At 37.4% G+C, this 18168-nt stretch overlaps 1 protein-coding gene across 1 annotated transcript in view; it reads right to left on the reverse strand.

The window, feature by feature from the left end:
* LOC131038424 (uncharacterized) overlaps window positions 1-18168 on the reverse strand; it is a 151050-nt gene that overhangs the window by 18691 nt on the left and 114191 nt on the right. The window contains exons 8-9 of the mRNA XM_059210200.1: window positions 15366-17007; window positions 15148-15249 (exon numbers count right to left, since the gene is read on the reverse strand). Of these exons, the coding sequence (XP_059066183.1) occupies window positions 15148-15249; window positions 15366-17007 (1744 nt within the window). The remainder of the gene's footprint in view (window positions 1-15147; window positions 15250-15365; window positions 17008-18168) is intronic.

An 18168-nucleotide genomic window follows, 5' to 3' on the forward strand; every position in this document is an offset into this window, starting at 1 on the left:
TTTAAATTTATTTAAATGCTAGAAAAAAATCGATATTTAATTAAAAGCATTTAAATAGCGCATGGTATGTATTTATTAATTATTTTTTGCCTTTGTAAAAAATCGAAATTTATTAATTAAAAATAAAGGCATTTAATAATTAATTATTAATTTAATAAAAATCAAAAGGGAGCGCTTGGGTTTATTTTGTCAAGGTCGGCCTTTATTATTTATTTAAAAATCGTTTTAATTGCTATATTTTGCAAAAAGTCGGCCTAAGGTCAATATGAAGGTGAGCGCCTATAAAGGAAGGTGTTTATTTCATTTTCACATCATCATTTATCATCTCTCATATGCAACTTGGAGAAGGCAAAAGAGGAGCGAATTTCATATAAAGGAAGGGCGAAATTATCATTCAAGAAGAGGAGCGAATTCAATCAAAGGTGGTGCGAAACTACTATAAAGGAGAGGCGAACTTGAAGTTTCCATTTGAGCGAAGTTGCCTAGGACGTCAAAGACATATCAAAGATGGCGAAATTGCTAACTTGAAGAGGAAATCACGTCCAAGACTTGAAGGGTGTCGAAGTTGATAAGAGGAACGTTCTTTTGAAGATCACATCAAGACCATCTTATTTCAAATTTTGCCTAGGCAATTTTATTTATTTTGCATTTTAGAGTTAAGCTCTCAAAGAGGTATGACGATATGGATTTATTGTTTTGATTTTGAACGTTGATCGTCATTTCCTTAATTTTGAATTTTGAAATTTTGTTTTTCCTTAGCTCAGTCGTTTTTAGGAAATGATTAATAAAGGACTTATCATTAAGTTTCCTAAAATTTGCTCTCTATCTATTCATTGCAAAATCATGTTACTAATTTTGAAATGTTGTGTAGGCATCAAATGGAGGTCTCTTCAAGGAAAATCAAGCCGGATCAAGGACGGTCTTCGCCAGGACGGTCTTCGCCAGGACGATCAAGCCAAGACAAGGGCAACCTCTTCCAATCCAGCGTTCCAAGGCGAGGTACATCATCCTGCACATCAAGGACAAAAGGAGTTAGAACAAGAGTTAATTAAAGATAGCCTCTCAACGACATCAAATTGAATATCTAGCAAGCTTCAAGTGTCAGATGAGGTGGCATCCCAGTCATCACTCCTCCAGTCAGTGAAGTCCACCTCAGCATGTCCAGATTCAATGTACTTAACTCATGGAAGGTGGCACAAACTTCGATGTACCTACCCCGGCTATCCATTGGTCGATTTTTCTAGAAGGGACATGTGTCCAAGCAATACAATTTTATCATTGGTCAAGCATTAAATGTTATGTAATGGTTGTAACAAACCCTAATTAGGGTTTTCATTGTAAAATCTTGGCCATTGATCTTGAATTGATCTAAGCCATCAAATTGTATTGTGGGCACTATATAAGCCCAGGCATTTCATTTTGTAAAAAGGAATTTTAGATAGAATTAGAGAGAGTTGTAAATAATTGATAGAATAGCAATTAGAGTAGAATAGGAGGACAAGGCAAGAAATTGTTGCCATTGATTGTAAACAAACTCCATTTTCATTGAAGTAATGGTGAAATATGTCGTTTTCTTGCAATTTGCATGGTTTCTTGTTGAGTCTTCAATCTTAGATGGTAGATGATTAGATGAATGGAGGAAATGTGATTGATTGATGGTGGAGTTCGTATATCCATACTACTAGCAGTTTGTTGATTGCAGACTTGCCTTGTGTAGTCGACTGGAATCGTTCAGCTTAAGCTCAATTTCAATTTGTCGCCTCTTCATTGATATGCATCAACTTGGATGGTATCTATGCCTGCGGTGATGATTTGAACATCATAAAGCTTCCCTAGAAGATCGCACTAGCCTTGTGTAGATGTTCCATTGATGTCAAAACAAGATCTAGTTAGAGTTTCATCAAAAATCAAATCATTGCTCCTACATTCTTAGTATTAGGATTAGATCCTCTCTTCGCCCTTATCCTTTTTCCATTTTTTTTAATCTAAGTTAGTCAGAGCCTGTGTCCAGCAAAGCAGATCGGAAGTTCAATGTAAGTCCCCTTGTGATTCCAGCAAATCACATCATACCACTGGAGCTTGTCCACACGTAGAGACCCTACATCAAAGAACCTTGGAGTCCATCTAACTGATCCTTTTTGCAGATCTTCAGCAGTTAGAGACTATTTTCTCAAGAGAGGATAAGATGCCTGTCGGTATTTTATTCTGTGTATGATTGTGTACAAAATACACGTCAACAATGCCCAAAATGGCATCCATTGTGCATTAAATGCACCACTTCTTTCAAATTCGCCCAATGTGTAATAAATGCTCCATTATCTCTTGAATACGATAGTTACATGCGAAAGATGCTCCACCATTGCATTAAGTACGACGATTGCCATGCAATGAATTAGCCACCACCATGGTCAAATATTCCAGCAATGAATGCGCCACTATGCCTTCACACGATGGCTGCATGCAAAAAGATGCTCCATTGACTCAACATGTGCCGACTTGATTGCCACTTGGCGAGAAACCCCTGGAGAGAGAAAAATTTGATCCATAAAGAATTTTCTTGAAGTTTACTGTTTTTCGAACTTTCCTTGCTCTGGAGGAGATTTTTTATGATTTTCCACCATCTCCTATTTTTTAGGAACTTTCCTAAAATAGGATTCCACGTTCCAAGAGAGAAAATTCTCTTATGAATCCAGATGTGAAAGAATTTTGAAATTTGGATGCGATTTGATGCTTGAAAATGGATTTTTCAAAAGTTTTCCTGGGGGGAAATTTCTTGTTCAGTTCATCTTTGATTCTTTCCTTGCGTTAGAAATTTTATCTTTAATTCATCCTTGGGTGTGATTTCTTCCTTGCTTGGAATTTCGTCCCAAGGAAGGAATTTCCAACACTTAGTCAATTTTTCACCTTTCTTGGAATTTTGTCCTGAAGGAAGGAATTTCCAACACTTAGCCAAATTTTCACCTTTTCCAAGAATTTTGTCATGAAAGAAGGAATTTCCAACACTTGAGCAATTTTTCACCTTTTCTAAAATTCTATCCTGAAGGAAGGAATTTCCAACACTTGGTCAATTTTTCCACTTTCTTCGAATTCTTCACCTTGGGCACATTTCTTCCTTGAGGAAGGAATTTTTTTTTGAATTCTTTAAGTTTCCTTTCTGAACCTTGATTTTCATGTTCTGCTTCCTACCTTAGGCACATTTCGGAACTGGAGAAGAAATTTTGGAAATTTGTTCCTTTAGGAAGGAATTTTGTGCTTTTTGAGTTCATCTTGTTCCGAAGAGGCTTTTTCATCAATTTGCCACATTTCCTATTTTTTAGTACGTGAGTCTCCAAGAGAGAGAACTCTCTCACAATTCCAAATCTACAAAAATTTTGAAATTCGATCGAGATTTGGTGTCTAAAAAAGGATTTTTCTAAAAATTTTGCAAGGGGATTTCCTGCTCCTTCATTCCATTCTTGACCTTCAAATTCCCCTTTGCCTTGGAAAATTTCCAACCTTGGGCGTGGAATCCACTAAGTGGAGAAATTTGATCATTTCCATGCCTTTGTCATTTTAACATTTTCTCCTTGACTTGGGCGCTATTTTCCTCTTGTGGTGGAATTTTGATTCTTCTTGGTTTTCCACGACCCCTCTCCTTTAGCTCCCTAACTCATCCTTGGGCAGAATTTTCCATTGCAACTTTCAGTTTTCAAAAACCCTAAAAGGAAACCACTAAAATCTAGGACTAAAGGAAAGTACCCTAAAACTAACAAAACGAGCCCTAGACTTCGCCAAAATTGCTCAAGTGAAAAGCAGGCTTGATTGAACTAACCCCACTCACTTGCAAACTCAGAGAGACCAATGAGATTGCCACAAGAAGACCCAAAAACGAAAACCAAAAAGACCAAGAGGGCCTAAAAAGTAGGGGGATCCCCTTTTGCAATGGGGCGATGTGTGAAAACATCACAACAAGACCGAGGATGATAAAATAATAAAAGTCGACACCGCCCTGTACCGTGACAGGGAGCACGCCAGGGGTGCTGCCCTTGGACCTTGCAAGTGGCATTGCCCCTTGACCTCAACTCGGGGGCGATGCCCCCAAACCCCCATTGAATAATTTGAGGGAAAACTGTGCCAATAAAAGTGGGGAGAATTTAACCTCCGAGTTTGATTAGGCTCCATATAACATGAGGATGCGGATGTCATTGAGGTTGAGGCTGAGCTTGAGACACAAGCAGAGATCATGGCTACAGAACGTTCCAAGACCTATCTTAGACACACACGTAGGACAATTGCGAGATTGAGTGATCACTGTTATTGGCTCCTTTGAGCCTAAGACTTCTACGATCTAGTTTTTATATTGAACTTGATATATGTTTTGAACTTTTGATGACATGGATTTCATATTCCATTAAATTTGTAGACATTTGACACTATCTATATTTCTAATGTGTTATTTAGTTTAGCTTATTTCCTTCAGCTCAAGCCTAAAATTTGCATTTATACGTATGTGATCAATGTAAACTTGTATATGTGCTATTTGATGAGATTATTGTGTCTTTAATGTTTATTTATTAAAGGATGCATGAAACAAGTTTTAAATCATAAAAAAAAATTGAATTTCTTGGGTTTTTCAATTTGTCGAGTCTGGGCGCCGAGTCCGAGTCCGAGTAAAAAATCAACTTGCCGAGTCCGAGCTGAGTCTGAGTCTTGTAACTATGGTGTCAACCATGTAATCTGCCACACAACCAAGGTGCATGCCAAAATGGAGAGCTTGTCCACGCTCTAGTAGTGCAGAATGAGCCAACCACCTCTAGCCAGCAATATGATCCAAATCAGCCAAGTGTTGGCAATCACGCTCACATATAAGGAGATTCTACTTTCGTCAATTGGCAAGAGACAAAGTTCTATGGTATAAACCAGACAAATGGTGATGCTATGCTACAATACACAAGGTCAAAAAGGAAAGCGATAAAGGGTGCCTCACCTTCAACATCTACCCAAGCTCCAACACCCAAGGTAGCAGTCTAAGATACAAGTCAAACTACCATTCAAGGGAGCAGGAGGCAAGAGGAGGCCAGGTCGTCCCAAGGACAAAGATAGACCTTATAGCTTCAAAGGGGCCTTCAAAATCAACTGGTGTTCCTTTCAATATAGTTGACCAAATGAAGAAGGCCAATCTCAATGTCACTATGTGGGAGGCCCTTTCCATCCCATCTCAAAGGGATTTGCTTAAGGAGGCATTGAAGGACATCAACCAATAAAGTGATGAGGTTGCGGTCAACAGGAAGACAGTCTCCACTAGTTTGGTACAACCCAAGGAGGAAGAAGATTCAAACAAGATCAATAAGCCTCCCCCCTTATATCTCTCTTTAATCATAGGAGATAACTTAGTTGACAATTGTATGATAGATTCAAGAGCTAGCAGCTCGGTCATGCCTAAGAAGGTAGTTGACCTTCTTGGTATAGAATATGAACCTGTGACTAGGGGAATTGTCCAATTGGATGGCACTTCTATTAAGACAGTAAGGGTTGTTAAAAATTTGAAGTTAACTTTACATGCATGCCCTAGTTGCAATGTCTTACAAAACATATCAGTCATAGACCTCCCCGCCTTCTTTGCCATTTGTCTGTCTAGAGACTTCACCGCCAAGATAGGTGGATACATGTCTTTTGATTGGTCCCACATGCTATTTCAAACAAGGTATGGTACCAAGGTTATCAGAAAAGCAGAACCCACTGCACAAAACCACATTGAGCCCTACACCCCTAGCCTTATAAACATGAATTGCACTTTGTGTGAAGAGGGGGAGAAATCTATTGTCTGTTAGCTTGCTACTCTTCTAGAAGAGGTTCCTGATTGCTTGATAGATGAGTGGGGCAATGCTTTCCAGTTTGATCCATTAGCTGAAAGTGAGGAGACTGGGCTTGGTACCTATTGCATTCATGAGGAGGATACTCCTATTCCTAACATCATCAAGACACAAGAAGATTCAAAGAGGTTATGGAGCATGTTTTTTGATGGTTCAAGAAACAGGAATGGTGCAGGTGCTGGTGTGATGCTTGTTTCTCCTGAGCAGGAGAAATATTTCTTCTCTTTTAGGCTTCATTTTGGTTGCACCAACAATGTGGTTGAGTATGAAGCCCTAGTCCAAGGTCTCCAACTTGCACAAAAAAGAAAAATCAAATGTTTGAAAGTATTTGGGGATAGTGAGTTAGTTGTTAATCATATTAGAGCTCAAAACATAACAAAGAACAACTTAAATCATACAAAGGGTTTGGAATTTGATTGAAAGATTTGAGGCCTTCAACATCCAAAGCATTCCTAGGAGTTCGATTGAGACTGTGTGTCATTTTTGGGTGGAGAGAGAAACATTTCTTATCTTGGTGCATCACCTCCTTTCATTTTAGCATTTCTTTCTCCTCTTTTCCTCTGCAAGCTATTAGGATAGGTTAAGGAGTAGAATTTGGAGTGTTGAGTTGGTTCAACACTTGCACTTGGATTGAGAAGGAAGCTGGCCTTCTCCAGAGATTCAACCCCCTTGCACAAGGCCCCACACTTCGGGGTTGTTTCCATGTTTCACAAGGTTGCTAAGTTCATAGTTCAGCAAGGGTGCAAACTTTTGTGACAACAATAATGAAAAAAATTATGGAAGTTGGAAAAAAAGATCCCTAATCTGCAAATTTTTGAGTGATTTTTTGGGACCTAGAATCCTAAGAGCATGGAATTGGAACCTTAAAGATGGCCAATGGGTACTTCATGGCAGTCTTCATCTGAAAGCAAGGAAACAACAATCTTCCAAGAAGATCCTTAGTTCTTCAACAAGTCTAGCCTCCTCATGAAAAATTGGGCTCCTGCTTTCAACTGAATAGATGATTTACCACACATTGTCCTCCTTTTGGTCTACCTTCCATTGCTATCAAGTGGATATTGGCAGGAGGAGCAGAAAAAATAGGTGGGGCAATAGTAGAATACATAGTGTCTTCTAAGATGACCAGGAACTAGAACTGAAACGATGTCAAAAAAAGTGAATATAGATCTGGACACTTTCCAAATAGGCTCATTCTTGACACTTCCGAAATAAAATGGTAGCAGCCTTTTGACCATGAAAATTTCCCATTCTACTGCAGATTCTGCCATGAACATAGTCATCTAGCAAGCATCTGTGTGTGTGAAGGAAGGCAAGCCATAGCCAAGACCCCAACAAAGGAATAGGGGGCAAAATGTTGAGCAAACCTTTAAAACAAGGAAAATTAATAAATGCAGATGTACAAAAACATTAGCAAACCATAATAAAGAAAAAGAAAAGTGCAAAAAATGTAGGTTAACAAAATTCAACTTGCAAATACCTTTGCAGCCTTGGAAATTATGGAAGAGATAAACATTGTTGTAGGTGAATCAGAAATAACATATCCATAGGTAATAGCTATCACCCAAAAAAATGATACACAACAGTGTCAAATCACCCATAAAGAGATTATATTCAAGGCATAAGCAGCCCAACACAAACTATGAATAAGGGATAAAGGAGCTTTGTCGAAGCAGAATGAAGCAAAAGACATGGATATATCAGACCCAAATTCAATATAATAATGCAAATTTTGTCCTGGAATGTGGGGGGAACAGATCTCACCAACCTTCAAACTTCAAAGCAATAGAAAACTAATTGACATCATAATCCTATTGGAAACTACCTACTTTGATAGCATCAAATAGGCAAAATTGTCAGGCTTTGGGGTAGCAAACAAATGTGCTCTCGTCAAAGCAGAAGTTAGTGATCATGTGTAAGCATTTCACACAACTCTTATATTTGGGGGGTAATCAGTTCATTTACTCATGAAAAAACATACACTTAAACATATCACCCTAATGAGGAACCTGAGAATCAAGTATATTGAAGTAAATATTTGGGCACTAGTGCACTCCCAACACCTCATTTTCATGTGTGACTTCAATGCAATCATGAACCCTAAGGAAGAAAAAAGGCATTCAAATTTTGACAAGGTGAATCTAGCATCCAAATTGAGGGTAGAGTGCCAGATAGAGGTAAGGAAGGAATTTCCATCCAAGTGTGCAATTCCTTCAAGAGATAGAAATACTGCCCAAGCAAGGTGATGGGCGCCAAATAAGGGCAAAGGAGGAATTTCCCTCCAAGGATAGAATTCCTCCATAGGGCAAGATGGCGCCCAATACAAGAAAGGAGTGCCAAAGTGAAGGGGAGGAAAAGCAAGAAAATCATTAATTCCTCCTCCAGTGACAAATAGCACCCAGACACAAAATTGATGTGAAATTCAGAACTCAAGGAGGAGGATATTAAGAATTCAAGAAAATTCCTTCCTCGAGGAAGAAATTTGCCTAGGTTGAAGAATTACAGGAAAGTAAAAAATTGACTAAGTGTTGGAAATTCCTTCCTTTAGGACATAATTCTTGGAAATAGTAAAAGTTGGCTAAGGCATGAAGAATTTCCTTCCTCCAAGACAAGCAGAAAATGCAGAACCATGATTTGGGAGGAAAATTTAAAAATTTAAAAAAAATTCCTTCCTCAAGGAAGAAATGCATCCAAGGAGAATAATTCCAAGGCAAGAGGAAAATTAGCTAAGTAAGAAGATTTTCTCTCTTCAAGACTCAGGTTGACAAAATTCCTCAGACATGAAAACAAAATGGTCAGTTGAAGGAAAAATCTTCCTCAGGACACGAAGTGTGCGCGAGAATACAATAATTTTCCTTCAGGACAAAAAACTCTTTGGAAAGATTTTCTCTCTCCAAAATTTCCAGGCTTTTAGGAATCCTTCAGAGGTGGAAAAGATTGTTAAAATTCTTCCAAGATAGGAAAATCTTCCAAAATACCTTTTGTGAGCCCGGAATGGAAAGATTCTTGTAAAGGATGAGTTGGTGACATGCACAGAGAATATTTCGTATTAATGAAGCACAACCCGAAAAGTTATATAAGTTCCTATGACAGCGGGGTCCATTCTTGGATGAAAGCCTTTTGACCGCATGATGGCATAGTGGCGCATTCATTGCCGAGAATATTTGACCAGGGTGACAGCTAATTCAATGCATGGCAGCCGTCATACTTAATGAAATAAATGATCTTTTGCATGTTGGGCGAATATGGATGGTGGAGCATTAATTGCATAGTGGCTGATCTTTGGGGTAGTGGTGCATTCATTGCGCAATGGGCGAACTTTGCATAATGGCGCATTTATTGCATTAAGGGCACCATTTTTGGCAGAAAGTGTAATTAATTGATAATGGGCGTAGTGCATCATTAATGTATTTTCCCACTATGTGGTGTCATAAACTTGGAATCTTTGGTCAAACCCTAATTAGGGTTTGTGTGTTGAATCTTAGTCGTTGATCAGTTTGTAATCAAGGCCATCCAATTTCAAGCTGGAGGCCTATATAAGGGGGTCACCCCTTCATTTGTAAAGGGGGGAGATTGTATGAAATTGTTGCAATAAGTTATTGAGATAATAATAGTGATACATTGTTCTCTGATGGTGTTCGCTAAGTTATTTTTCAAAACTTGCATGGTTTTACCTTCCTCACAGAGAATAAAATCTTATTTTCCAAGCAGTTAGATGAACAAAGTTGATTGCAATGTTTTAAGGTACAGATCAATTGCTCATACATTTTGTTGATAGATGATTTTTATCAACAATGCAAGGTTGGATTGAGCTATTTTATGTGTGCGCTTAATTTAAATTGTTGGATGAATATTGTTCTCTGATGGTGTTCATCAATAGTTTAAAATCTTTCAAACACAACCCCTGAAGATTGCACCTGCTTCATGTAGTTGTCTTCTAGTGGCAAAGTGAAGTGCTGTAGATCTCATCCCAATCATTGCTATCTATTGAGTTCCTAGATTTAGCTTAGTCTTCCTAAACCCTTTCCCCTTTAATTTCAGTTCATTCTAGTTTAGTTCGTTTAAAGTAGAAGCATCACATAATTGCTATATCCGATGATGTTACAGCCACAACAAAGAAGCAAAAGAATGATCAAATGTAAGTCCCCTTGGATTACCAGCAAACATAAAAGCCAAACGAGACTATATCCACATTAAAGTCGCTAGTACGCAGTTGGAACCTTGGAGTCAATGTATGATCTTCCTGCAATCTTAGCATACATTTGATTTTGATCAAGAGAGGATAAGGTGACTGTTGAGAAACTTTATTCTGTGTTGGGCATGGTCACACAATGCACGTCAATAGGTAGCACTTCATAGACTCTCCATTGATCATGACATGCAAGATGTAGTGAGTGTTGAATTCATGGATTTTGCATACTCCAATGACTGTGGTCTTGATGCTCTTCAGGACAAATATATGGTCGATGCTCATAGTTAGTGGTACTTTCATGACAGAACATACATGCATCTATAACCTCTTGCAATCAAAATTTTATCACAAGCAAGTTTTATTAAAAAAGATCTTTTTTCCAAAATTTTAAGTTTTATTTATATTTAAATTTTATAATTTTGTAACTCTTAACTCTCTACTTTTGTCTTAATAGATTGCTTGTTCATTTGAATTTGAGATGAATTGGAGCACATACTCCATCCACTCAATAAAGTGCATCGGACTACGGTAAAGGCAGAGTACTTGGTGTTTGTGCGTTCAAACTTGTGGCTCCTTACACACAAGCAAAGTGGCTACAAAGAAGGGGAGACAAAGAAGTGAATTATCAAGCCAGAGAGTATAGACTTGGATACTTCCACTAACCACTTTACTGCACTTGATGTTGATGATGACTATGAGCCACCTAATGAGCTTGAAAGTGCTAGTGGTAGTGCCAGTGGCACTATTTGTGGTTCTTCTAATTTATCACAACTTAGATCATCTAATATGGATGATGATGATATTTTTGATGGCCCATATGATATTTGATTAATGATGGCTGATTGTAGACACTTAACATTTTTAACTTTAAAGTTTAATATATATCATGGCATTTGAGTTTGACTAATATTTGACTATTAATATGGTGGTCTATTTTGCTATGTTATTTGACTATTAATATGGTGGTGTATTTTGAACTTAATTACTACTGCAAATATGTATAAATTTTTTATTTTATGGATGCACCCATCTTCAAACCCAGCCTAATTTTTTTTTTACCATACCCACGAACTGAACCTTCAAACCCAAACCCAAACCCAAACTAGAATCGTTAACTCAGTTGGAGAATATAAATTCACTAATTTTATTGGTATCCTTTTACTGTACTATTAGTTTTCCGGAGACTACAAACTTACAGTTTCCAAAAGGAGACAAACTGTCTATGTAGCATTGCGTCAATTAGATTGAGACCATGTATTATTCCACCCTAGAGGTGGAGAGTATTGAAATCATGCCTAACCATAACAAATGCTGTCCATTCATCTTTGCTTCTAGAACACAAAGCCTTTCCTTGAGTTTCAGATTCTTTAAACATTAAAAAGGGCATGAGTATCCGTTTCAGAAACCTAAGTTGTTCCTGTGTTTCCATATGCTTAGACCAGCGTACCCACCAAAATCAATGAATTACATGGAATTGAATAATAGGTTTTGAGGTTATAGACTTATATAAACCTTGGCTATGAGTACTCACTAGTGTTTTACATGTTAACACATTGGAGGTACTGAATCATGTTTGATATAATGAACTCGTTACCTTGGATATTGACTTTGAAGGTTGTTTTGGTATAAAATAATCACTAGATCTGTATCCTACAGGTTCATGTCTGGATTTAGTTACCGTGGTAAGTAATTAAAACTTATGTTCGTTGGTTGGCATTTGTTTGTTACCTGTCTGCTTGAGCTTGCCATGCTGTGACAAACCCTACAACAAAATTTCCAAAACCATGCTAGAACTAAATTCCAAAACAACAGAGCTGGGCGGGAGGAAAGCATATGCATTAAACGACTTCATCTTAACTCAAAAGTTTGTATGATTTAATAATTTATTTTGTCCCATTTTATGTGTCAATGTGCCATTACATGTCATAGTGGGAATTAATGAGAGCAACAAATATGTTCGATAGACCTTGACTACCACATAACTCATCATCATTGATGACAATATCTTTGTAGAAGTGTGAAAAGTGAACTTAAGACAATCACCTTGTCCTAAATTTGTTGGTAAATGACTATTGAATTTTGCTATGGACAACAAGCCTCATAAAATGACAACAGTGAGGAATACACATCATATCATAGTTGAAAAACTTGGATTCGACCAAAAATCGTCAAGGCCCAAAAAAATACGACTTGGCAAAAAACTTGGCAACTTAAAAAATTGCTTAAATTACATTAGAAATGCATTTTTTTTGCAAAATTCAATGAGGAGATGCATGCAATGAGTCAATAAATGAGCAAATAAAAGAAACAAGCCAAGTCTAGTTATATTTGATTGATTTAAATGCAAATTGGGTACAAAATGGCATCCTCATGTTGAAAGCTGATGGCTGATAGTTTGAAACAAAATGAAAATAGCAAAATGTTTTTGTAAAACTAAAAGAAAATGCTACATCAAAACATTTTACATCTTCCTCTTCCCATCTCTAGTGAAAACTAGGGGAGTGGTAGAACTAGAGGGTCTAGTCCTAGGAATTTGTTGTGGCTCCTCTACCTCACCAAAACAAGGTTGAGTGCAGCACCCCTCGTGGGGGTCTGGGGGTGAGAGAGAGGTAGAGAGATAGGTCTAGATCTTGGGGAAGAGAGGAGAGAATGAGACATAGAGCGGTAGAGAGAGTGGATAGAGGAAGAGTGATAAGGAGAGAGATAGGTCTAGAATTCAGGACAGATAAAGTGAGTGAGATAGAGAGAGCGAGAGAATGTTGATAGGAGCCTACTGATTACTAAAATTTGACTATGAAAATTTATAAGATCTTCTAAAACCTAGAATTTGCATTATAACTCCTAAAATCTGAAACCAATCTCAAACATCCTACCAATATATACATGAAATACAACTTAAAGTATAAGTTCTTATACTTAAATGTTATATTTCACATATATATTCTGATAAAGAGAATGAGACTAACTTGAAGAAATTTTGTTTTTTAGATAATTCTTTTACACATATGTGCCTCTTTTTTTTATGCAATTGTTTTTTTTGCTAGACTCCCCTAGTTTTCTTTGCGAGTTTTTAGCTGAAAAATTAAAACTCGCAAAGCAAAAATACTCGCGCCAAGTACTCTATGAGTATTTCAACTATGCTTGATCATATAGTAGAATGCCCACTGACACTTACCTAGGATGGTTGTACAGAAAAACCTAACAAATAATATCACTTAATTACACTAGGGGCTCCTCATATTTGTGTTCATGTGAGTGTTACCAAAGCCAATAATGAAATGTTGTTCCTACCTTAGACTACTAAGCAATATCCAAGATGGTTACATAGAAAAACAATCAGATATATAATAAAACTTAAACACACTAGTGGGTTCCTTGCTTTGAGTTGGAAGGCACGCATAAACATGTGGGAGTTCTTGAACCCAATAATGAAAAGATATTCCTACCTTGGACTGCTGTGATGTCCTCACTCTAGACAGTTTCAGTGACTGATGGGTTAGCCTATTATTTTGGACTCTCGTAGGCTAACATTTTGGATAGAGGGTCTTAGTGGCAGTTCCACTTCTTCAATTTAGTCTCGGGTTCAGTTCCAGGGCCTTAGCAGTTAGTGTGTGGGCTTAGTTGAGGGACTTACTATTTATAGTAAGTCAATCTGGCAATTGTGCTAATTTTACTCAGAGCACCTGGAGACATGGGGGTTATTCAGTATTGACTCCAGCTTCAGACGGCACGTCAAAAGACTAAATAATGAAGGAGATATTAATATTCTAGTGGCTAAGTTATTTAATTAACTTATATGGTTATTATAAAGTCATAAAGTGACTTTATTAAATTAAAAGCCACTTAATATTATAAAGTGATTTTTATTAAATCACTTAAATGATTTTGGGTGCCCAAGTTGACTATTGAACTATGCAAAGTTAATTAATACATTTTAACGTATTTAAAATGCATTTGGGCGTACTTAGTGAAAATTGTGCCATTTGGGGATTATAAGGAAATTGAAAGCAATTCAAACTCTATTATTGATTATTTGACATTGCTTGATTTTGCTCTGTGGATTGTCTGAGACAAGGGTTTTAGAGGACCTTGTCTCAGAGGGTTTCTTCATGGATCTGTGATTCCAAGGCTGTGAAAGATCAGTTGAATTATTGCAAACTGAGAGGGCTTCATCTTGAAGTCTTAATGTGCTTCATCTGGGTTTCTTAATTTCAGTTATTTGCAGATTTTTACAGAAAGGAAAGAGCTTTCAGACTTAGACACCCCAATTAGCAGTAGTTAGCATCAAATAAGCAAGCCATACAAATCCCATTTGCTGGCCATACCAATCAGACTTGGCACGTGGGCTCCAAAAAGAGGACATTTTTCCTGGGAGGCTGGAACGCCTACCTAATTTGCATTCTGAGTGCACAGTTCCCAATGCCTAGCCTATTCGGGCTATTCCATCAACTTTCTGGCTCAGAGAAATCACATTCTAGATTTGTACACTCATTTTGGTTAGTTTCCCAAGTTTGGCTGGAAAACTCCAGAATTCTTCATTTAAAATAAGCTGAGGATGTACGGGTATGCTATTAGCAGTAGAATTAATTGTATCTGTTATCTTATTCATAATTTAGATGCAGTTGCTCTCAATTTTGTTTCTATTCAGTTTTATGTGCAACTCTTGCCTGGTACACTTGTTATTTTTTGCTTTAAAATTGTTCAAAAACCTTGAAAATCCAAAAACAAATCAGCAATAGTATTTCAGGAGAGTTAGAACCAGCAGGGTTCTTACAACTGCCAAGAAAAATCCAAGATTAGTTATAAGTCAAAATCTTATCTTGTAAGACTCATTTTAAGGGCACAGTACGATGCTAGAGTTTTTTGAGAATATAGATGCCGGTACATCATAGAAGACATGCTTTCAAAAGATAGTAAAATTACATTTTTAATTAGCATGGAAAGTTAACATGTCAAAAAAATATATTGATGCCGTTAGAATGAAATAAGTGTATTGATGACCATTCAAAAAATCTTTACTTCTACTAATATTTATATTTACAATAAATAACTAACCATGGAAGAGACTTAAAACCAAATTTAATTAAAATATTGTCAAGATCCAACCTTTTTCTCACAGCTCTGCTTTAAATTTTCAGCATGCTTGGTTACAATTTGCAAAAAGATCATGTGTTTAATGGTGCGTGCCAATAAGGAATCAATGCTGCACTGTGTTGTTGAAGAAACAAATGTTAGCACCAAACACTTTCAGGGACTAAAGTTTTCGACAAAAAGACTATGCAAGTAAAAACAATATCAGGTTACAACAGAGGAGGTTTATTTACCTTGATTCCATTTGGTATTATCTCCCGCAGTTCTTTAACTCGATCTTGAATCTGCTGTCTGTCCTTTGGTCTTGGCCTGCCACTTTCACCAGACCTAGCCCTTTTCCTATTGACTTTGACCATACTGGCAGATGTTTTTGCTTGTGAAATCAATGAATCATCACACCTTGAACTTTCACAATCATCAATCCCTGAGTTTTTATGTGTGATTGATGGGGACTCATTTGTTAAATTTTCTATGACAGTGTGATCCTGGTTCACAGGGTGAACGTTATCAATGTTACAAAAGTTATGTATGTTTCCTTTATCTAACATACACTGGGAAGGGCTGGCAACTATAAATTCTGTTTGTTTCAACCCATCTGCTTGCCCTACCAAGCATGTATCAGTTCTAACAGATGGGCTACACAGAACACCCATGGTACTTAATCCTGAGGATGTCATCTTACTGGATGCATTGTCATCTGTACCATGGTTTGCTCTTGAATATAAATTACCCACTACTGCATCTAAAAGATGTTCAGAGTTAGTTTCATATGAAAGACCTCCCTCCATATCTGTATCCATAGATGGACTGATACATTGTGTCACAACAGAGTGACAAGTTGAACCAGACGAAATTCCATATAATTGAGGAAGACAACGCAATTCTGGTAGTTTCCTTTCCAACAACAAGTTTTCATCCCTGGCATCTGTATCTGTTTTTGTTACTAAGGCTGATTCCAATGTTTGAAATGCCTTATCCATTTCAAAAGGTTTTGAAACTGCATTTGGCAGATAGTCTTGGTCTCTAATGACTGATTTTAAAAGCTTACAGTCACTGGGTACATCCTCACTGGAATCACAGTGACCATATCTAATGACAAAATGATTTTGAGAGAAAGATTCTAAATCTTCAAAACTTCCTTCTGCATAGTTCAGTGTTTCAACTAAACCGTCCTCAGAGAAGACAGCCTCATATTTCTGACTACTTTCTTCAAGCCAAGGCTGCTGTTCTATTTTACCTGGTTCAGAAGTTAAAAGACCACTGTCTAACAAGTCTGGTGATCCCACACTGAGATGACTCATGAAATTCTCCCCACAATCAAAAGCACAAGTTTGAATGCAGCCTGAATAAATTGTAGGATATCTGTAAACACATTCGACATTCACCTCCACCTTAGGCAAAGGACTTGTGTTTACCCCAGTTGACTTGTTTGTAAATGGAATCAGACTCAATGATGCTGAAGATTCAGACTGACTAGCAGCATACTGAAGTGCTGAAGCAGGTGGTAGCATATTTTTCTCATGTAAATTATTTATGCTAGAAGTCCTCACTGCAACCATTGCTTCTCCAAACAGTTCTTGACCAGCAATTTCAGATGGTTCCCTCTCAGTTTTTGATTCAACTTGATAAATATTAGAGTTCAAGGTAGATATTTCATGCAGAGCTGCTAACATGTTATTAGACTCATATTGCACTACAGTAGAAGTGCCAGGCATCTGCAAATGTTGCTCCATAATTCCAAGGTTGTTGTTTCTTATGCCCAAACCAGTGAGCGGTGCACATTGATTATCAGCTAAGGACTTATTTATTCCCAGCATTCCTTGAAAATGACTTATTGTTTCCATTGGTAAAATCCCTGTTTCTTCCATTTTAGTTCTGTTGACGTGTATTTTGTACACAATCATACACAGAATAAAATACCTAAAGGCATCTTATCCTCTCTTGAGAAAATAGTCTCTAACTGCTGAAGATTCGCGTAAAGGATCAGTTAGGTAGACTCCAAGGTTCTTTTAGTGGGGTCTCCACGTGTGGACAAGCTCCAGTGGTATGATGTGATTTGCTGGAATCACAAGGGGACTTACATTGAACTTCCGATCTGCTTTGCTGGACACAGGCTCTTACTAACTTAGATTAAAAAAAATAGAAAAAGGATAAGGGCGAAGAGAGGATCTAATCCTAATACTAAGAATGTAGGAGCAATGACTTGACCTTTTGATGAAACTCTAACTAGGTCTTGTTTTGACATCAATGGAACATCTACACAAGACTAGTGCAATCTTCTAAGGGGAGCTTTATGATGTTCAAGTTATCACCGCAGGCATAGATACCATCCAAGTTGATGCATATCAATGAAGAGGCAACAAATTGAAATTGAGCTTAGGCTGAATGATTCCAGTTGACTACGCAAGGCAAGTCTGCAATCAACAAACTGCTAGTAGTATGGATGTACGAATTCCACCATCAATCAATCACATTTCCTCCATTCATCTAATTATCTACCATCTAAGATTGAAGACTCAACAAGAAACCATGCAAATTGCAAGAAAAACGACATATTTCACCATTACTTCAATGAAAATGGAGTTTGTTTACAATCAATGGCAACAATTTCTTGCCTTGTCCTCCTATTCTACTCTCTAACTACTTTCAACTATTTACAAATCTCTCTAATTCTATCTAAAAATCTCTTTCACTCTAATTCTCCTTTTACAAATGAAATGTTTGGGCTTATATAGTGCCCACAATACAATTTGATGGCTTAGATCAATTCAAGATCAATGGCCAAGATTTTACAATGAAAACCCTAATTAGGGTTTGTTACAACCATTACATAACATTTAATGCTTGACCAATGATAAAATTGTATTGCTTGGACACATGTCCCTTCTAGAAAAATCGACCAATGGATAGCCGGGGTAGGTACATCGGAGTTTGTGCCACCTTCCATGAGTTAAGTACATTGAATCTGGACATGCTGAGATGGACTTCTCTGATTGGAGAAATGATGACTAGGACGCCACCTCATCTGACACTTGA

This window comes from Cryptomeria japonica, chromosome 8 (genome assembly GCF_030272615.1).
Source record: "Cryptomeria japonica chromosome 8, Sugi_1.0, whole genome shotgun sequence".
Lineage (NCBI taxonomy): Eukaryota > Viridiplantae > Streptophyta > Pinopsida > Cupressales > Cupressaceae > Cryptomeria > Cryptomeria japonica.